The following is a 22,007-nucleotide window of genomic DNA, read 5'->3' as shown; positions in this document are numbered from 1 at the left end:
AAGAGAGAGGGACGTTTCCCCCTCTGCCACACAGACAGAAGTACCAGGGACTTTCTTACTAAGAAGATTTCTTACCATCTTTTGAGTCTATGTAGCTCAGTAAGGGCTAGTGTGGCATGAATTAGGGTGACATTAATCATGCGCTTGTAAATTACTGCTTGTGCCCATCACACTTTGTGGTTGGAGGGGGCTCGTCAGAGTATTTGCATTTGGAGGTTTGAAGGACACATTTTGTCCCCTGTGGCTTTTCTCTTTTGTAGGACCTACCTCCCTGCATGACATGGTTCCCTTTGAAAGGATTGATGAGATTTCTTTTGCTTTATTTCTCGTGTGTGTGTTTCCCCTGCCTTCTGTGGTAGCATAGATGTTAGCTGAGATTCTGGAGGTGCGTTCAGGTTCTGGGTGGAGGAGGTTCACAGAGGTCTTCTGGGAAGATGGATACATTGAAAGGTAGAGAAAATATGGATATCTGAGCCCCATGGACCACTCCTGACTCACTGAAGTTATTTAAGGAAGGAAAAATTCTTTTGAAAGTAGCAATACTGGTGGAGCTTAGGTCCCTGTGAAACAGGATCCTTTGTCCTGTCCACCTTCCCATCCCACCGGTTGGTCAGCCAGCTGCAGATGGGCTCTAAAAGCAGAGTTCTTCCAGCCTGTCTGCAGTAGGAGAGGTTCAGTTGGGTCTTTTTCTGTCGCTAACGAGTGAAAAAGTGAATTACCAATTGAAAATCAGTGCTTCAATTCACAGGTGCTGGCTCTGATACACCAGAGAAGCACCAGCATTTTCTGAGATGGATGCTCAGGTTGGGCACCCATGCATTACACTGCCAGCTATTCTCATTTACCCAGCGGATTTGCCTTTGTTTGAATATTCTTGTTTAACATTTTGCTTGGTCCTCGGAAGGCTTTTGCAGGTATCGTGATGATTCAGATTCACTTCATTACTACTAAAAATTAATATTTGCGTTGTAATAACTTGAACTGTACTACTGAGAAGCCCAGTTGTGGTCTACAGGCACAGAAAAAAGTGCAAATCCATGTTCCTAAAACTTCCAGTGCGATCTGTTCTCTCCCAGAGGTTTCCAGAGTCCCTTTATCTACACCACAAAAGAAACATAAAATAAAGCAAAACACCAGATACTAGATTTGTTTGGGGAGGATGGCTCTGAAACCACTCAGAAAATGGGAGTAGCTCATTTTTTCAGCTGAGTCTGTTTAGTCTGAAAACGAAGGTCACCTTGGCACTTTTGGACTTTGGAAGCCTGTAATCCAGATTTGAATGTGGAGAGGGACACCATCTTATTTAGGTGTCAAAAAGTTGTGAGGTGTGAGTCTTTTAAAAAGGACAAGGGTTTTTTTTTTTTGTTTGTTTGTTTGTTTGAGAGGCATTAAAAGGGGGACTGACTGACAGACAGCAAGATCTGTGAATCGGGCACCGTTAAGGCATCTCGAATTGGGCATCTGGAAATGGAGGCCCCCGAAATCTGTTGTCAACTTCGAAAATCCTATTCCTCCCTCCACCTCCTGCCAGCTTTGAAAGTTCGAACCGTGTTCTTTTTATCACATTTGTCATTCCTTAGTAATGAAGCTCTGGCATTCAAAATTTGTCTGACAACTTTGTGGGTATAAGCCAAAATGAAGTTCAACTTGCACCTTTCTCGGGTGCACCCAGTGCTGTTCGCAGAGAGAGGCAGAAGTCTGAACCAGAGGGACTCCACTCTCATTCATTACAGCAATTACTATCTTCTCACTGATGCCAACATTAAGCTTGTTTTCTTTATCCTAACGTAGGTGGACAGGAACTGATGAGGTGTACGCAACAGGAATGTTGAGAGAGAAAGTACCCTGTATAAACCATTCCTTCTCAGGCTATTCCTTCATCTTAAATAATGTAAAGGTCATAAATCTCCTGGAAATCATGCAAAATCAGTGCTGCAAAAGACTTAGAACAGTTCCAGGCAAGTTCAAGTATTATTTTATAGAGGCTCAAGTCCAGCACTTTAAGGTTTGCTAATTTTAAATACATTTAAATGCACTTTCAAAGTAATTTAGATCTATAAACTGAATGTATAGGTCAAGTGACGTTGGGAGAACTGGCTTTTGGGGAAAAGGAGCACAACTCAGAGATGAGGTCTGATGTAAGGTCTGCTGGGCATGGCTTCTGTCTTTGTCCGTGGCCAACTGTATGTGTTGCATAAGATATTTCGGATATAAATTGAGTATGGGCCAGAGTCCAAGTTTGCCAAGCACCCATGCTGGATGGAAGCCCAACCACGAGCATGTTGTGCCAGGTTTTGTGGCAATGTTGTCTAACTGTCCTTGGGCAAACACAACGCTCCGTCTTTGCATTTCTTTTAATTCAGTGTTTGGCAGCGGATGGCTTGAGGATGCGTTTTGAGAAAGCTCAGGTTTGGCCTCCTGGTCTGGAGGTAACAGGGGCAATATTTGTGCCCACAACGCTGTTTGCATTTCCAGTCTGTGGTCCTCCTGCTTTAACCACTGAGATTGCCCCTTCTCAGAGGTCCAAAACCTCAGGTTCTGCGTTGTCAGGGCCGTGCGGCAGCTGATGCCCATCTCTGGGAAGGACTGAGAAGTCACTGAGCTTTTAAAACATTTAGAAATCCCACCCCGATGTGTGTGGAAGCACAAAGTGTTTCAGACCAGATTGCTCTTGGTTGACTAATGTGGTGTTTCCTTAAAGTGTGGAGCAAAAGACCCCGCTTCCTTTGAGCAAACCGTGAGGGCTGCTATCATTTAATTATTCTGGACCTACGCTGGTTAATTACAGACCTTCCTGGGCTCCCCTGTGGGGTAATGGTCCTTAAGCCATGTATCCAGTTTTTTGTTCAGAGGAAACGTTCTAATTTTCAAATGCTTGCGATTTTTCCCTTCTAAGGGTGTTGCTATGTTAGCAGCATAACTGTATCACTGTTGGTTATCTCACGCATAAGTAAGAATTTTTGGGAGAGAAAAATGTTTCTGATGTAATTGAATTCCCATTTGCAGGCAGGTGGAATTAAAGTCTGGTTTCTGGGTGTCCAATTGCAAATGCACAATGCATCTGTATCTCTGAAGCTGAGATTGGCTGAATTGCCTTTTTGTGCCCAACTTTGATTTCAACAGGGATTGAACCAGAATTTGAATCCCAGAGGCAACTTTTATATATTTCAGTTCAAATCTTATGCAGCTCTGTGGATGCAGATCCTAAAGTAACATAGGCTTACAGTGTTTAGCTCAGAAATTATCAGATTTTTTTCTAAAATGAAATAGAAGTTCCTGATAGATTCTTTAAGTCTTTCTTCTTGCAAGTGTGTTGACTTGGCAGCTGACGTACAATGTTCTCAGGGTTGATTTTTCTGCTTTGCAAGGGGAAAGCACCTGGAGTTTCTGTTGTCCTGTCGAGGAACTGAGAGTTTGCACAGCTTTTTTTCTCCGAGGTCATTAGCGAACACACAAAGAGACTTTATAAATCATATCTCAGCCTACGTGGTGAGCAGGAAACGAGCGGTTACACAGGCATTGGCCAGTCTTGAATGGGAGCGATGGAGATGATAAACCACGCTGTTGTAAGTCATTATTGGTGACTACAGTGGAGCAACCCCTTCCCTCGTGCTGGGATGTCACCATGAGCATGGGTTCCCCAAGGATCTGGGCAAGAAACCAGCTTTTCTCCTGGTCTCGACCGCAGACTTTAGAGCTGGTAAACCCTGAGATGTCTCTTAAAATACATGTGGCGAGTCCATTGCAGTCTGCTGTGCTAAGCATTTCTTTTCTTTCCTCACCCTCCCCAGCAATCAAAGAGAAATACATGGACTGGACAGAGTTTCTCATACACGATTTGACCGGCGCCCGGACTGCACCTGCAAATTTACTGGAAGGCGTATGTATTAGATTGCAGTTTCTATCTGATACGGTGTCGCGGTGTGCATGCTGCAGCGGTGTTTGCCCTCCCGATGTGTAGGGTTGTGTGCTTGCAGCGTCTGTGTGCCGGCAACGGAGTCTGATCCAGCGCTGGCCAAAAGTCGGTGGCAGCGTTGCCTTGACTCTGCTCTGACCCAGCGATGGGTAGTTGCTTTGCCTTTTAGCCGGAGGGTGGTGCTTAGAAAGTTGGATACTCAAAAAAAAAAACAAAAATAAAGAAAAGGCTGGATGGTGAAGGAGAGCATGGAGGGAGTCTGTAGGAAGGAGGACACAGCCCTTCAGTGCCCCATTAGATTCAGCAAACTGGTGACCTGAGCTTTCAAGCCAGGATGCACGTTGGAGAGGGGGTTTAGCAGGTTGATGGGAAGCACTATCTGTTTATGTGTATATGGAAATAACCCGCCCCGGGACGTTCCCTCCACCTAAACACAGCAGTCAGGTTTAGTAGGGAAGTTGGGTGAGGTGGCCTTGATTGTCCATAGTCAGGAGAGAAGAAGGGGCTGGTTTTTTAGATGCACCCATATGGCCAAGAGCCCAGTCTGCGCAGCATATTCAGAGGGTGACTTGCACCTGGGGCAGCCTCAGCGTGCCTTGAGATCTTGGGCAAAAATCCCGCAGATTCACCTTGAAACCATGGGAGCAGGGCACCTTCTTCATCGGGACTTGGGTGGGCATTTGGAGAGGAAACAGCCCATCCTGCAGGAGATAATGCTCTCTGCCCCTCTGTATTTAGGCTGAGAGTGAGGGCGTAAAGATGATTTACCTTTGTGTTAGCACTTGTGTTGGCTTTTTGGAAGCAAGTGTGCATCCAGGCACCGTTTTTGATCGTTTTGTCCCTGGTCACTCCCACCTGCCCCAGCCGCATCCTTTATTCCACATGCCAGTGCGGTACGAGCTGCCTGGCAGAGAGAATTAATAGCGTACCATCAGGGATTTATTTTTTTTTCCCCAATCTGTTAGCCAAACAGCCCTCGCACACCCAAAATAACGCACGTCCTCAGGTCTGCTGCGTCCCCGTCCCTGGACCGCTCCCAGGTGGCACATGCCAAAACCTGGTGGTGTCCAACACCCATCCCTGGTGTCCGCCAGCGCCGTCGCGAACCTCCCCGTTCCCTGTCCGCAGGCAGAGAAAAGAGGCAGCCCCAGGCAGAAACGCAGAGAGAGAAAGCAGTGCATTGGCTTGAAAGAGTTTCTGACCCTTTTCTGGTGTTTTATGCAGTATATGTGCTTAGTGCTGTCTGTGTCGTGCAATGTATGTAACCCCCTGTCGACAGATTTGCTGTTCGTGAGTGCTGCAGATTGTTGTTGTACTGTTAAATCGATATGTAGTGATACTTTTTTTTTTTTTTTAACATGCTAGCTATGCATATAAAGAGTTCTTGCATTATGGTAAATGTTAATATTTCATGCAAGCCAATTATTAATCTTAGCCATTCAGTTCTCAGGAGTAGGTGACAACCCATTGGCTTAAAATTTAGCACACAAATCAGAGAAGCAATATTCGCTTTTATACAGCCAGGGATTTATTATAATAAGTTAAATCATTACACCATCGTTTCATATTAAGGAACGTTTTGTTGCAATGAAGCAGTTGTATGAGAGGAAAAAACCCATTAAAGTAGATTTCTACTATATTATTAAATTCTGACACTGCATTTTGCTATGAAATAATGTTTGAAGAGATTATACAGGTGCTTGTAGCTTACACTATAGAGGAGTGAGTTATAATGGCAAATATATTGTTCTGGGAAATATCTATTAATCATAGAGCTGGTTAAAACTGTGCATGTGATAAGATCTTAGTTAATTTTAATTACATTTTTTACCAAATTCTCATTCTGTTGCCTGTATTTTTCGATTGAGAGAGATGTAGTGAAAATTGGTTGCATTTCAAAATTTTGAATATTTTCAAAATTCAATAGAAAAGGGAACTTTTTTTAAAAATAAAGCTTTCTTCTCTGTTTTTTCTAGCTACCCCTACAAAGAACCATCCTGGGCTAACTCTGATTTACAGAATTAATATTTTAAAAATACTGTGAAAAGTTTATATTTTTTAATTAAGTAGAAGTGGGACAAACACACAGGAAAACAGAAAAGTCCTTGTTTTTAATATATTATGCCTGTGCTTAGCATCTCCTTCGGGGACCAATGCTCCCAACTCTTGGGGTGTTTTTTAGTGCTGCTCTTAAAGCCCTGGAATTGAGAAACTGCATAAGAATTGGAACTTGCATTTAATAAAAAAGAAGAAATCTAACTGTTATGTTAGTGGAGAAAAGCTCGACAACAAAGAGGTGCTCACAATCACGAAACAAAAACACTGAGCCCCAAAGGTGTCATTCTGCAAAACATCTCATGGTTTTTTAATGCCTGCGGATGGCAGCTTTGCAGGTGTAAAGTTAAGCACATGTTTAATGGTTGCAAAACTGGGATCACAGAAAATACTATCTGTAAGCAAATAACCTCAGTCACTGGGATTTTTTGGGCATGGTGGCTTGACTTGACAAATCCTGTGTGCCTTGGGCTTTGATCCCAAGACTGCTTAAGCTGGTGGGAACCTGCTGTTGGCTTTGGGCTTCGGAGTAACCACCATCGACTCTCGCAACCATGGCTGTGGGGAATAATTTGCTCTACATGACAGTAGGAATGAGATGAAGCCTTTGGTGGGAAAGATCAGTGCACAGAGGGCAATTTCAGGGTCATGCCCAAAGTAGTCGCCTTTTAGGCAAATGCCAGTGTCCAGTCCTGTGATTGGTTCTTACCAGCTGCAGTCAATGAGAATTTGGTTTGAAATCCTCCATTATAACTGGGCTTTGAGTTGTTCAGGAGCATCCTAAGTGGATGTGACTTATGAGCTGTTCCACCTTTTATTATTCTTTTTTGTTGTTGTTGATGATGTCGGTTGAGAAATTAGCACAACTGTTGTTTTCTGTTTTACTTCTGAATTTGCACTTGGAAGACATTGGGTAAAATAGAAGAAGAACAGACTGTTTGCTGATCGCTTGGATGATGGTGTGAAAAACAAAAATAATCTTCTGCTGTCATCTGTTGCCTTGAGAAGTCTTCAAATAAAGTTTAAAATAAGGAGTTTTGCTTCTATTCAAACAGCCTCTGCGAGGAAAAAACCCTGTAGACCTCATTACAGTTGATTCCTTAATAGAGCTGCAGGATTCCCAGAATCCCTTTCAGTACTGGATAGTTAGTGTGGTTGAAAATGTTGGAGGAAGATTACGCCTTCGCTATGTGGGATTGGAGGAGACTGAATCCTATGACCAGTGGTTGTTTTACTTGGATTGCAGACTTCGACCAGTCGGTTGGTGTCAAGAGAATAAATACAGAATGGACCCACCTGCAGGTAAAGAGCCTCCGAAAAATACTGTCTCCCTTTGTAGCATTTACTGATGTTTTGAAATACTCGTGCAACCCATTTCTTTTCCAGCATTCACATTGCTTTGACAGGAGTTTCTAGATGTAACACAGATGGTATGTGAGAGCCATCTAATTTGGGTTCAGAGTGGGTCAGGTAAACTGTATTAAATTTATTTAATAAATTCAGTTTAGCTTCACTGCTGGAAGGAAGCGGTGTCTAATAAAAGCAGTTTTGTGCAGTTTTCCGCCAAGAAGCAGAATGATGGGAATAGTCCACGGATGTGCCTGCTTGCCCAGCCCTTTTCATTGGCGTTTCAGTGGCCAGCTCTCCCTGGCCATAGTGTGTGCATCCTGGTGGAGGCCCCAATGGGACCCAGTCTTCTGCTGTTCAAATCAAGTCCTAGGTGATACCTCTCAGCATATACTAGGCTCCATTTGCTTTCCCCTCAACCAAGGACCCCTTGCCCGTTTGTCTTTCCATGGCCACACACGTTTCTCTTGGGTAGCAGTCAACCTCCACGAAATTTCCCAGGGCTGGAGGAAGTGTTTTGGAACCCCTATGGTCTCTCTAACACAAGTCTTTCATATTCAGCTGTAACATTGCTGTACATCTGCGGAGTGAGACCTGCCTTGGGTGTAACCAGTCCGAAAGTGCAGTGAGAGTGCTGGGTTTGTCTGCATGTCCATGTCAACCTGTCCATCCAGGGGTTTTGGGGTGTCTATTGCTAGAAGCTAAGAAAATACTCCTTTGAGTAGGGGTAGAGGGGGTCTTTCAGGTTTAAAAGACCACAGATTTTGTCCTGCATTTTCTCCAAGGGAGTGAAGTCTTTGCGAGTATGTCAGACCAGATTGAACATCAGGAGAAGCAGCTCGCTAGAGCTGAGTTTAGTGTTCAAACCAGCTTGGATAGAGAGAGGTAGGGATTGCAGTTAAGCCAGTCTGGGGTCAGAAACTGGAAGTCACAAATCCAGGGGTAGGAGAAGTTCAAGGGATGGGAGCTAGGCAGAGGAGTCAGGCACAAGCAGGCTGGACCAGGAGGCTGGGAAAGAGCGGAGCGTAGGGGTCAGCTGGAATCAGATTCCAGACAGTGGGATGGGGTTTGGCAAAAGGAGCAGGATCAAAATGGCAGGGAAGGAATGATGGCAAGACTGAGTGTAGGGGAACTCTAAGCATCACTAAAGTTTAGCAAGCAGGACATGGGCTAGGGACCACAGCATGCAGTAGGGGCTCAGGGCTGCTTGAAGCCTGCTGGAGAAACACTTGCATAGGCATTCATCGACAGGTTCTGGGGCTGGCTTTGGAGATACTCTTCCATCTAGGCTCTACCCCATTACAGTGGGGGATGACTGGGAGGGTGAATTTTCTCCACCACCCAATAATATCGGTCAAGACTTTGTGGAAGTTTCTGGGCAGTTGGGTTTCTCTCTACTCAGGGCATTTAGCTCTGCATTTGTCTTGAGTTGACTGAGTCAGGTTGGTTGACTTCTCTTGAAGGTAGGGGTCTAGTTAAACGTGACAGCTTAGACTGTTGCATGCATAGTCTTCTTTGGAGCAGAAAGTGTGCAGCATTTGTATTTTTCATAAAGATGTGGCTTATACTTGGGACCACAAAGCTGTTTGCCAAGTCCTGTGGATCATGGCTCCCATTTGCTAGCTGTTTGCACCTCTCTTGAGAGAAGAGGTGCTTTCTTGGTTAATGCACAGGTTTTGACCCAGCAGACATATTCCACCTTTTCCTGTGTAGGTGAAAAACTTGTCCAGGTCCGTACCTCATTTTCCTTGTGCTGTGGATGAAGTTTTGCAATGAGTGTCAGATGATAGCAGAAAGGTAGCCCTCCTTTCGGTAGGTATTTCTAATGTGGCTTCTGTCCATTGCACCTGATTCAGAGAGGTTACCCTGATACGTGCAATTGTCGTGTTCACAAGTCTGTCTGGGTCTCGGGTCTAACTTGGGGTCTCAAATGATTTTTGGAAGTGTGTGTTTTTCTTCACTGATAGGTAGGAATCAATGTTCCTCATCACTTCTAAATTAGATGCGAACGCTGGAGAGCATGACTATCACTCGCTCTCTTCTTTTACAGAGTATTTGTGTTACAGAGAAAAATTTCTTCATTGACCATCTTTGCACCCTCTTGGCCTGTATAGGTTTGGTGAATCAATACAGAAATGGCCCAAATGAGATTTGTGCTTCCTCTTTGTTTATTCCATTTTCTTTCTACTCTTTCATCCTTTTATCCACCTGTGCTTCCTTCTCTATGGATTCCCGCCCCCTCCCCCAGCTTTCTTTTTCTTTTCATTTTTTCAGTTGTCTTGTCTCTAAACTTGTTACTGGACTCTTTTTGCTGAAGTTGTTTATGTTTCTTCTCCCTTCTCCTTGATTTAACTGCTTTTAAAATTTCTTTCTCTTGTTCTCATCTGTCTTCATCTGAGATCTGTTTCCTCTCCTTGGCATTTCTCTGGTCATTCACTTTTTAGTGAATGTTGTTATTAATTCAATGCCCGGATCTTCTTCCTGACTTCCACTGACTTAAATAGATGGTCATTACTTTTCACCTCGTAAAGTTGGGTCTCATAGGATTTTGCTGAGAAAATACCCTTTGGGTCTGAACACTTCCATTTTCTCACAAGTCCTCTCCTGAACACTGCCCCCAATGATCTTTCTTTGATCTCCTCTTCTGGTTTACCCAGTTATCAGGCTCTGCAATCCAGGGAATAGCCAGTCAGAAATGGAAATCTGCTGAGTTTCTGGACGCAGGAATGCTGGCTGTTCCATTTCTGACATAGTGGACTATATCGGCCATTTATGTCCACCTAACATCAGCATGTTCGTGAAGCACAATGGATGAACAAAGCGTATGAGACATTAACCCAGAGGAAGAAGAAGGAAAAAGCCAAATGGCTGGTCATAGCGGATCTCTTTCAAATTAAAGAGTCTGCAGAAGAAATCTTGGAGCTAGCAGGTAGGCAAGCAGTAGTGAGCTGCCAGGGTGAGATGCTGGCAGCAGAGGTCTCTAAAGAAACTCAGGGATGAACCTACTAAACCATAAACTGTCAAAGAATGCAATTTCCTGAGGACCTTAGGCCAGGAATGTGTACCAAGGACACATCCTTGATTGCTTACATCCTTCCAAGTGACTTCTGTAGTAAATAGGATTTGGACTAGAAAGACCTTTGTTGTGTGAAAGACCTAGTGTGGGCCCTCTTAGGAAAGAGAGGGAGTCTGTGGGCAGTATGTTAGTTTTTTACACATCAGGGATTAGATTCACCTGTCGTAGTGTAGGCATCAAAAAGACAGTTCAGTATGAGCTATTGCTTTCTCTTTATGATCAGTGGAGAAAAGGGGATGCTTAAGACATGTGTAACGTAGGTCAGATGAAATGACAGCTTCATAAGCCTATTTTTTTCACTCACGGGGGTTGAAAGCAATGAACAGACCTGGTTGTCTAACTTTTGAACATCTGAAGCCAGTTAAGGTGACTCCTTGATCGATAACAGGAACAGCCTTAGACCGTATATCAAAGCTGTTATGAATCTCCTCTGAAGAGATGCGGAGGACACGCAGCTCCTCCCCAAATCAGGCTGCGTGTTCAGTTGCTATCAAATGGGGATGTTCAGTTATACATCCGTTCTGCAGGTTGTGACAGTGCTTTGCCTACCCTTGACTTGGATGCTGCATACGCATCTTCAGCTTTATTTCCCTTTGTGTCTGGGCTGTGATTTTTCTGTGTTGATCCACCTCTGGGACCTGCCAGGTTGGGTTTCACCTTGCACAGCAGTTTGAGGTCAGTCTTTCAAGAAGCAGAGCATCTCATATAAAGGAGATCCCATGGATCCAAATGCCTACAGTATTTTGGATGGGGAGGTCTCTTCTCTGAAGCCATCCACATCCTAGCACCCACTTAATGTACAAGAGTGTGCAAGAGGGTCTTTAGGAAATAGCATCCTGGCTGTCTTCTCCAAATGGCAACTTCCAGGGACTTTGTATGTCTTGTGAGCCCTTTTAACTGAGGCAAAGGGGTCATAGCTTATTTTTTCCATCAGATGTATATCTGAATTCAAAAGAAACCTCCTTGCTAGTGCAAATTGGCACAGGCTGCTTGACACAGAGCCATTGATGGTCTTGCCTCGACTGCTTATGGAGGAAGAGAGTGTCTCGTTTTATGTTACTTTCTATTTAAAGACAAATTGGCAGTCATTTTAATTGCTCACTCCTTGTTAACCTAAATACAAATTGACACAGTACACTTTGTTCAATTACCTGCAACCCTATCACTTAAACAAAATGCTTTATGCTCTTTTAACCGTGCGATTTAGTGTCCATATACTTGCCAGCATAAGCGAGCTGCCACTAATTAAATGCGCATGATATTGCTTGCTGGTTATTGAAACCATTGGAGTTGTCTTTCTCTCTCGAATTTTGTTGACACTGCCCAAAGAAGTTGCTGCTTGTTTTCACTGATTTTGGGCAAAATTGCCCCAAATGCCACTTTCTTCTTTCCTGTGCTTCGCTGCCGTCATAGTAGAAAGCGAGGGTCTGTTTTCGGCTTGCTCTGTCCAGGGAGCATTCAGCAGCATTTTCCAAAGCTGAGACTTCTTGTTAGTTGAAACAACAGGCTGGCTGCAGCTTGGGGAAAAATCATATTGTATTGAGTATTTCTCTGTTTGGCATCATTTAAACCAAAAAGGAAGAAACAAGTTGAGTCGTTTCCCTCCCTGCGCTTCAAGCTGATCAGAGCTCCTGCAAGTAAGGGAGAACTGGAGCAACAAGGCTATAAAATAATGAACAATTAGGTAAAGAGTGCACTTATTAACACTTGTGGCCACTGCACATGCTGTAAACAAAGACTTGAAATGTGTATTCCCATTAATAAGCAGACAGTTGAGGAATTAAAAATATCGCCCTGAAAGGTTAACATTTCCCTTTAAGTGTGTTTAAATTCATATGCATATCCTTGATGTCTGTTCTGAAGTAGCGAGGTTTGATATAGTGGAAGTATAAATACATCCACTTCCAGTGAGTGATTCTGCAAATCCTATTTTGATAAGGTCTTAAATCTGTTGAGATGAGAGCATAAAATTCTCTTGTACTGTCAGTGCTAGGTGAAAACAGTGCTTGCCAGTTCCTTTTTTATACATATTTTTTATTTCCTCCTTCAGAATTGTAAGATACAGCAGTAAATCTTTGCTAGCTAGTAAATATATATCGTTATTAGATGTACAGAATTTAAATGCAAATTGGGCCAAATTGAACTGTGATGTAAGCGCGTGAAGCCAAACCGACAAAAGCTTCAGACTGTTCACTTCGTATCAAGGTTCAAGTTTATTATTGAGTAGATGTTCATTTCCATTTTAATAATTGTTGCAATCTATCTACCTATCTTGTCTCTTTAAGACCTTGATATGAATGTTCTGCAATAGCTTGTTATGTGCAGGATAACAATATGTTTTCTAGGGCAGAAGTAAATCCAATATAATGTTCTTCATCATAGTATTGTTTCCTACATTGTTTCCTTTGATGATTCATAGGCGTTTCACTGCACTGAACCATAAAGGGCTTGTTAATAGAATGATTTAATAATATTAAACCTATTTAAAGAAACTCACTGAAAGCAATGTGAATCTGCACAAAGATTTTGCCTACAAGTATAATGATGAAAATTCGTAAGTGTAAATCTTTGAATTGGTGTGATACTCTGGTTTGAGTGTGGTACCAAAAACCGGGTCTGGATAGAGATCTAGCTGAAATGTTCCTTCCCACACTTACCCCCACCCACCGCAAAAAAACCCCAACGCTGCAATAAAAAAAATGCAAAACAAACTTTCCAATGAACAGAAGCCTTGGTAAAGATATTTCTGGTTTTGTTCAAATATAACTAATACCGGCTGAAGACCTGAGGCTCCTCAAACTGGAAACATCAGGTATTTTGAGAAATGAAAATCAAAGGAGAGTTTTTGTTATTTTCAAGTAATGAGATAGTACAATTCTCGTTTCTTCAGCAGAAAATGAAGGACATGCATTTTTCTGGGTTTTACTCCAGGATATAAAACACAATCTTCCTAAAATGTGCCCCTGCTAGTTGCTTTTGTGTTGAATTTATCCACGCTGTACAGCTTGGAATATACACACTATTCATTTCACTTGTACTATCCATTTTTATGACATAGGAACTTAAGTCTTTCAAAAATGTTTGATCCCCAAACAGTCACCTCTTGGTTTTGTTGTGTTTTTTTTTGTTGTTGTTGTCATTGCTTTAGATATCTATTCTCTGAAGAGTATATCTGAGTGGAAATGCGCTCTGGAAAAATCCCTTAATGATGCAGCAAATTTTCCTCTTCCAATGGAAGTGTTCAAGGTAAAAGATACACATTTTTCCTTCACTTACAGAACCTGCAATGAATAAATATCATGCAGTGTTTAGCAGTTTATGTTAAACTTTTGCAGGAAAGGCCATTGCTCTAATACATCACTGTGAAAGGTCGCAAGTGAGATGTTTGTATAAAATGCAGTTTTATGTGTGGACTTTCCATTCTGAGAACTGACTTCTTGCAGTCAGTGTTTTTCGAGGGGCTGGGGGTGATCGGCACTGATTTCTCCGACGTTATTTTTAACATGTCTTATTCTGTTAGACCTGTGCAAAGGCGGTGTATACAACCGTGAAATTGTAAGGCTACAAGTATGAAAGTTGACATAAGCTGGACAGATTTCAGTGAGCCTTGCACCAAAATTTTCATCTGATCACAAGCCACAAGGCAGAGAAACCTCCTTCAGGGACCTGTAGTGGAAGTGGGAGATAATTTTGCTCCCACATCTTTTTTTTTTTTTTTTTTTTCCTTCTCACCCTGGTTTTTAATAGTTAGAGATGTGCTTCAGCCCTGAGGCACCGGCTTTAATTTCCCATCCAGATCTGCACTGCTATTAATCATGACGGCTCCAGATAATCCTGATTTCTAGCTGTGCCCGTCTGGTTTCGAACAGTTACATCCCTGCTGCGGTGTGATGGGCAGCGCGGGCGCGAGAGGATGCTCGGGGAGGTGCGTTGAAGCACAGCGGTCCCCCGCTGTCTCCAGTGCCACCTCCTGCCTGGGGACCTGGTGGACCCCGCTGTCCTCCCCACCACCCTTCCTGGCTCATCCAACCATCCTGGGGACCCTCTGGGATCCTTCCCTGCCCTTAAGCAACATTGCCCTGGGACACCCCAAAACACCCGAGCAATTGGTGGGGTTCACATGTAGACGTGGCACTTCGGGACGTGGTTTAGCGGTGGACTTGGCAGCGTTAGGTTTACGGTTGGACTCGATGGTCTTAAAGATCTTTTCCAACCGAAATGATTCTACGATAACTGGAAGAAGGCAGTCATCGTGTCCCATCCTGGCTGGCGTGCCACGAAACCCCGGTGCCACCTTCACCCTTTCTGCAGGGATGTGCTGGCTGGCAGCATCCCGCGAGGAATCCAGGCTCCTCGCCCAGCTGAGATGCACTTGAATTAGCAACATCAATTTGGGACCGCTTTGCTAATGGCCCAGGCAGCGGCTCATTTGCTTGCAGTGTGAAAGCTCGGCTAGGCTGGGAGAAGCGGGAAGATTTGTGCGTTGGCTTTCGGCACGAGCGTGGGTTTGAGAAGCCCCGTGTTGTGATGGGAGTGGCGTGCAGAGAGTTTTGATTCTCTGCCATTTATTTCGTACAACGCTTCGACCCGCCAAGTCTATTAAAGTTTGCATTTGCAGTTTCAAGATCAAAAATGCATTGTGTGGGGCAGGGATTAAATCACAATAGGGAATGCCTAATGTGTAAATTTTATTCCTGTCTATATGAAAGAGTGAAGAATGTTTCTGATGAGGGTCATAAAACATCCTTTTTTAAAAAAAGTTTATAACTAACAGCTGTTTTTCTGCCTCTTCTCAGCATGCCAGACTTATACCCACTTATTTTAATTATTGCACGAGGGTCATAAATTTAAATTCAGCAAATCCCAGTTGCTGTGCCATGTGGTTGGAGCTTGCAAAGATATTCCTCTTAGAAGACAATGCAAAACATTGGAATGCTTGAATGGCCCAAGAGGAGAGTTACTTGGGGGCCAAATGGGACAAAAAGGCAAGATTAGGTCAATAGGGCTTCTTTATTTGTAATGTGAAAGCTGAGCACAAGGTGAGCTGAATTCAGTGTTTGGTGTTATCTAAGTCCCTGGTTCTGGGAAGACAGGAGGCTGAATAAATTATTTGTGCATGGGCATCACTTTATTCTGCCCGTTCAGGGTGAATCAACCCCATCTTGTGCCTCTTAATTAAGGAGAAAAATATGAGAGCTTGTCCGTGCCTGTGAGCATGTCTTCCTGTAGTAATGACTTAAATATGAGTTAAGGAAAGGCTTTAGGAGACTATATGAGAGTACACTTGTCTGATCTTACAAGGTAAGCCAATATTTATGTGTGGGACCTTCAAGGATAATCCCAGAACCCAGCAAAAAGTGTAGAATCCAAAGGAGTCTGTCTTTTTTTTTTTTTTTTTTTTTAATTTTTTTTTTTTTGCAAACCCAGCACAGAAGTAATGTCTCTAGATGGTGCCTGGGGCTCCGTGCTACTGTAACTGTCATGTGTTAGATGAGATATAAAACACAGGCTTTGACAGCTGGCAACTGTTAAAGATCTTCTGGAAAGCTGGAAATGTTTACTTTGGCGGACATGGTAAACTGCACACCAAGCAATTATATTCCGCATTTTCCACATTTCCCTACAGAAATCCATCACTGAGGAGAGCGTGCATGCTCGCTGTACAGACGTGAGCGGTCCCTACGGTGAGCACGTGCACATTTGGCTGGATTACCGCTTAAATTACTGTTGTCCTTTGAGCTGTGGATGACCATGGGTAGTGTCACTGGTTTGCCATCAAACTGGTCCCAGGTGGTGGTGCTGGGAAAGCAGATTTGCATTTGTAGCACGAGAAGTGGCTCCTCTTATGGGTCTATCAGCCCGTTGTTGATGATGCTCTTTGGTTTTGATGTAATAGGGTTAGCTTCTGCCTGAGACCTCATAAGCCATGGATTTGAGCCTGAATTATCAACTCTCAGAAGTGTGGCAGAGCTGAACTTGCGTGTGGTGGTCTTTGGCAGCAGTTCCAAAAGTCCTTTGCAAAAGTGCAGCCCTGATCCCCTCTAGGCATCCAAGGAGAGCGCACCGTCCATCAGACCACATGAGCTGGTGGGAAAAATCAGGGAGAAGGCTGCAAACAGGATCTTCTTTTTTTCTGGTGCTATTTTACAGTTGGCCATATGTTGAAAGTGTTTGTAAAATGCTTTAGGATCCTTTGAGAAGGAAAGTGATGTTCAACTGCCAGAAAATGCTGCTATTATATAGCTACTAAACATAGTGTTTTGCAAACTGCACATCCTGGAATAAGTTTTTTCTTCACAAAAGCTTTTTGCAACACACCCGCTATTTTGTCGTTCTGTTCTTTTCAGAAAACATGTTGATCCTTAAAGAAAACTACATGCAGACAGGATTTTCAAAGGAGTTTGAATGGTTTAGGAGCACAAATCCTTCCGTAAGACCACAACCCAAGGAGCCGTGTCCTTTGCTGTTTCTGCTCTGATTTCAGGGTGCTATAGGGATTCCCCATGCTTGGCTGAGTACCAGTCATAAATGGTGGCTTGGGCTTCAGAGGACACTTCAGAAGATGGCCAGAGCTTTGGGTATGAGTAAGGGTGGTCATACTGTTACCACGGCCTGATTTCAAGTTAAGTGTGACAATTTCAGCTGTTCCCTTCACCACCAGCTTCGGTGGTGCTCTCTAAGAGAGAGCCTTGCATCATGAAACCAGACTCCAAACACAGCACCTTCTAGCCCTAATGCTTATGAATCAGTGCATTTTCTAGAGTTAAAGCCCTGTAGCTTGGGTAAGATGAATGCTGGACACGGGTCAAGGGATTTAGTTTCCTAGAGAGAGGCAGATAGCATCCTGGGGATCTTCTCTGACATCCCATTACGCTTCCCCTGGTCTTCTGTGCCATATCTGCGGGTCCCACGCAGATGTCGTGGATCCTCGCGTGTCTTTCAGCTCACAGACTCCTCTGGGCAACTAAATCCTACCCAGGATTTGGGGTACTCATCATCTTTCCATAGATGTTGCATATGGGCATCCTATTCCCAATTTCCTCCGATTGCTGTAAAGTGGGTCCTGATGACTAGCCTGGATGGAGCTGTCACCAGTCACATCCCTAACCCAAACTCTGTTAAACTACTTGAAAAGCACAGACACTTAAGAGGGAGAGGTGTTATCTGAGACAGGCGGCAGTTCCTGATTTATAGCCTTTGGTCCCATTCTTCTTGTCTCCACCCTCTGGTCCTCCTTTCCTAAAGTTGTTGGGTTTTTCCAACTTGAAATTGTTCTCTCTCTGGCAAAAAAAAGCTCTACACTATGCCCAGCCCAGTGTGCCCCTGTTTCTAACTGGAGCTTTTTGATATTTCCTGTAATCAGTAATAGTATTAATTAACGGTAAGACTAATGACATGGAAGGAATCAGTTGGGACAAATCTCTGCTAAGGAGAGTGATGGCAAGAGCTGCCCCCAAGAGCTGCCATCATCCAGGCAAGAGCTGCTCCCTGAAATTCAGGATGGAGTGGTGGTTCTAGTTCTACACTGAAAAGTATGAAGATAAATAATATTATACAGGACTCTTTCCCCCGCCTCTAAAATATAATTTTTCCATTAGAAGAATTGTGTGTTTTAATTATAAAAGTAAGATGGACTATTTCTCCAAGACACTGATTTTTTTTCAAAAAGGAGGACAACATCTCTCAAAAGTTAATAAACCCTTTGGGTGTTTTAGGGTGTCTTCTTCCATTATTTGGTATGCTGGAGGAGTTTAAGTGTAAAATAGAGAAACTGAAGGGTTCCTTTCTGCTCAGAGGCAATCCTGACCTGGCTATATGAATAGACTTGGAAGTCCAACAGGGTTTTTCTGTCTTCAGCTCCCCTAATAGACGGGCACGTGCTGATGCAGTAGCTTACAACGAACACGCTTTTGGTTTCGCTTGGAAGCCAAATCCCAACATACGCAATCCCCAGCTCCTTCGTGCACTGATGGCTTGGCTGGCCCTCGCCGCGCACGCTGTGCTTTAATAACCCGCGAGTCGCCATGTTGTTTGCAGGCTGCCAGATTATTTATACTCCCATCTGTTCTCCCCCATCCGTAGCACTCGCCAGCCCTCCTCCCTGACTGCTGTTTGCCTGGCTGGGAGACGTGCACGGCGTCCCGACCCCTCTGTCGTTGGGCTGCCTTTTGACCCACTCCTGTCTCAGCTCATTAAAGCCATTTATCTTTCTAAGACCTAATAGCCATCGTTAGGGGGTATGCCGCAAAGGGTCTTATAAACGTAGCTGCCTTCACGGCTCTTGGGAGCGAGGATGTCTCCGAAATCAAAGGTGCGAGATGGAGCCTGGCGGTACCTCTGCGGACCTGGGAAAAGTTCTGACCTCTCTGCAGCTCCCTCCTGACCGTGGGTTTTGCAAGGAGGCAGGTGGGGAGAGCAATCCAAGGAGGTGAACGGAGCCAAGCCCCGGCTGAAACGCCCCGAGGGTCTGTTTGGCAGCACTGTACAAAAGTCCGGGTTGGAAGAGAAATGCTGGAGATGGTTCAGGCAAAGCAGACGGGCTGAGCGGGAACCGGGTCCCTCAGCCTTCCTTGTCCCTCTGGCTGTACGTTTAGCACGTGTGGTTTTCTTTCCCCATGGCATCCCGGCGTCTCTCAGGATGGCGAGAAGTTAGGAAAAGGACCTGGTCCAGTGTACTTACTGCATCCAGGCTTGGCGTCAGGGAGTTTGGGCATGACAACCTGAGCTCTTGCCTCCCGCGTCCTTGGGCATGGCAATGTTTTCCACTGACAGGGGCTAATGTGCACCTACAGCCAGAGTCTGCTCCCATGTAGGACCCGCGTGGGTGATACCTAAAAATCATCCATCTAAAGACGGATGATTTTTCTCAAAGAAAGCAAAAGCCAGCTCTGGTCCGTAGCTGTTTTGCAGGGTGGTTGCAGCCCACGGTGTGCACTGAATTTGTTCTAATCCTCTCTCCTCTAACAAATTCCCATTGATTTCTCAATAACGATCTGAGGGCAGACTCAGTCCAAACAAGTGCCTGTGAGGACTCGGTCGCTATTCACAGCTGAGGTACTTATTTAGGGGTGTGAAAAGAGACACCGATAGTTTCACTTGGAGCACTCAATTAGGTGTTCCCACCTGTGTTTTCCTTTCCACTTGACTTTCCCACCTGTGAAACGGGACCCCATGCGTGTGACACAACCAGGATTCATTAGCGAACGCTTGTGGAGCGGCGTGGCAGTCCGGAATGCCGTAAGATGTTAAAAAACCCGGCCCAAACGCAATCCCTCCCTGCCCCGAGTGGATGCATCTCCCTGTCTTTTACCTCTGCTGCCCGTGCTTCCACCGCCCAGGCACATCGGAGCAGGCGCTGCGTAGGAGGGGATCTTTGCCCTAATGCCATCTGCGGCGGGCCGAGCCATACGGAGAAGGTGTATTTGGATTTAGACCGGCTACTCTGCGATGTTGCTGTTTCTATGGTAACTATTTTTTTATTCAACAAGAGGAGCTTAAAAATCTGTAGGGCTAAATTTGATCCTAGGCAGAAGCATCTGCAGTTTTTAAGGGGCTCTTCAGTAGGTGCAGCTCGTAGCTGGCTCTCGTGCTCATTACTTCAGGGTCACGGTATCTCTAAAGCCTCCTTCCCAGCACCCTTTCCTCTTCATCCCACCCCACATCTCTCCATTTTGGTCTTCCAGTGACTGCACTTGTCAAACCGAGGGACAATTTGCTCGTGTTGTGTCTTACCGGGGGATTTCTGTCTCCCTGCAGAGAGTGTGTCTTTAGGGAAAATTGCTCTGTGTTTAGCAAAGGAAGTTGATGAATCGCAAACAAGACTGATTCATCTGCAAATAATGCAAAGGATTGCATTTGGGAGGGTTTCTTTCTTTATTTTTTTTTTTTTTTGCTCAATTAAAAAACAAATGCCAGATTCCTGCAGAGGCAGTTTAACCACTGCTATTACTGTGTTTGTGACTGGTTACCACACATGAGCTTTGTGATTAAAATTAGGCTATTAGAAGCAGCCAGTTTCTTGGAGAATTAGAGAAAACACTGGGGGAAGCAATTTCTTTGAAAACAAAAACTGAATCAAATAATATGGTTCCAATCATACCAGATGGGGCCCACTTCTTCTGTGCCTTTTAGCAGGGTAAACCAGGAGAGATGTGACTGAAGGCAATAGCATTTCACACTGTTACAGTTGGTGAGGATTAAAAGAGGCTCAGGTCAATCATTTATTAAGCGCTCAGTGTTTCTAATCAGCCTCTCAACTTTGCAACTTTTCAGCATTCAGACTTAATTCTGAATTTTGCACAAAGCTGCGGTCTTACAGTGGTGTGAATCTGACTGTCCTGGAGCAAAAGAGCCCTGACTTCTAGAGTGTTTGAAAATTAGAGTTCAAATTACAGCCTCTTCCTCTTATCTATACACTGTGTAAGCTGCTGGGTTTAAAATGAGATGACTCCGGTGTTCTGTCTTGGGCAGAATGGGCTGAAAATGAACGTTTCACAATCAGAAGGTGATGCCCTTCCTTGGGTTTGTGGACACAGCTAGAGCAACCAGCCCATAGTACGGCTTCCCGGAACGTCACGGGCAAAAGCAGCGTATCCAAGTCCCCCTGCTCTATCTGCATTACCCAGTGCACTGTAAAATTACCTGAGCTCCACTCTTGTGACATGGGCAAATTTGAGTTTATTTACACTTAAATGACCTTTGCTGAGTAGAAATACTCAGAAGCTGGATTTAGCAAGGTATTTAGGTACCAGAAAGGGCAAATAACTATGATGATTTTGAAGTCTATCTTTTTGAGTTCAAGACCTAAAGCCAATGCTTAGTAACTTTATTATTAGGACTTAAGCATGTCACCCACACAGGTACTTCCCTAAAGCCTGTCTGCATCCTTAAGAGGCTGAATACTTTTCTAAATATGTTTGTGGATCTCTTTTGGAATGACATTTAGGCTCCCAAGTCACCTGACATTTTTGAAAGCTGCACTGCTCGTTAGCTATGAAGGAGAAAATTATGCAACTATCTCAGTACCTAAAGAAGAGGGTTGGGAATTAGGAGCCCGGTTCTCCTCCTAGCACTGTTGCTGACTTGTTATTTGACCTTCAGACGCTCCAGCTCTCAGCCCTGCAGGTGATGCTGGTTGCAGTGAGCTGTTGCAAAGCCCATCAGTATTTTTGCAGAAGGGTTGCAGAAATACCGTGCGGTAGGAAGGTAGAGTTGATGCAGATGCATACCAAAGCAGGGCTGCGGGTCCCAGCCTGTGCATGCTGGCAAATTTGCAAATGCATACCGCTCTAAAACCAGGAGCGTAGGGCTGGGTTTGATTGCTTCTTGGGGTTTGTAGTGAGAGCTGTGACAGCCCTGGCTTTTGCCAGTGGATTTGGGCTGTAAGTGACAGACGTTCGGTGGAGGGTTATGCAATTTTCCATTCGTTACCCGTGAGCACCGTCGCGGGCTGTAATCCATCATGTTAGAGTTTGTGACCCTTTGAATAAGCGACTGTGGTGCTCGTGCCACGTTAATTCATTGTACTTTCTGTGGCATGATTTTTCACTTTGCTGTAAGGGACTCTTCTGCATCCTTGTTGATTGTCGATCCAGCTTACTTGACTGCTCTCCA

General features: G+C 44.3%; 1 protein-coding gene across 1 annotated transcript in view; it reads left to right on the top strand.

Annotated features, from left to right (window-relative positions):
• The window catches only part of SFMBT2 (Scm like with four mbt domains 2), a 117,359-nt gene that overhangs the window by 48,915 nt on the left and 46,437 nt on the right, over positions 1–22,007 (top strand). Inside the window, exons 5-7 of the mRNA XM_075024618.1 lie at positions 3,792–3,880; positions 7,027–7,273; positions 13,543–13,640. Of these exons, the coding sequence (XP_074880719.1) occupies positions 3,792–3,880; positions 7,027–7,273; positions 13,543–13,640 (434 nt within the window). The remainder of the gene's footprint in view (positions 1–3,791; positions 3,881–7,026; positions 7,274–13,542; positions 13,641–22,007) is intronic.

Source organism: Buteo buteo, chromosome 4, assembly GCF_964188355.1.
Source record: "Buteo buteo chromosome 4, bButBut1.hap1.1, whole genome shotgun sequence".
Taxonomy (NCBI): Eukaryota; Metazoa; Chordata; class Aves; order Accipitriformes; family Accipitridae; genus Buteo; species Buteo buteo.
The sequence above is the reverse complement of the archived record's forward strand: the minus strand, read 5'-3'. Positions and strand labels throughout refer to the sequence as shown.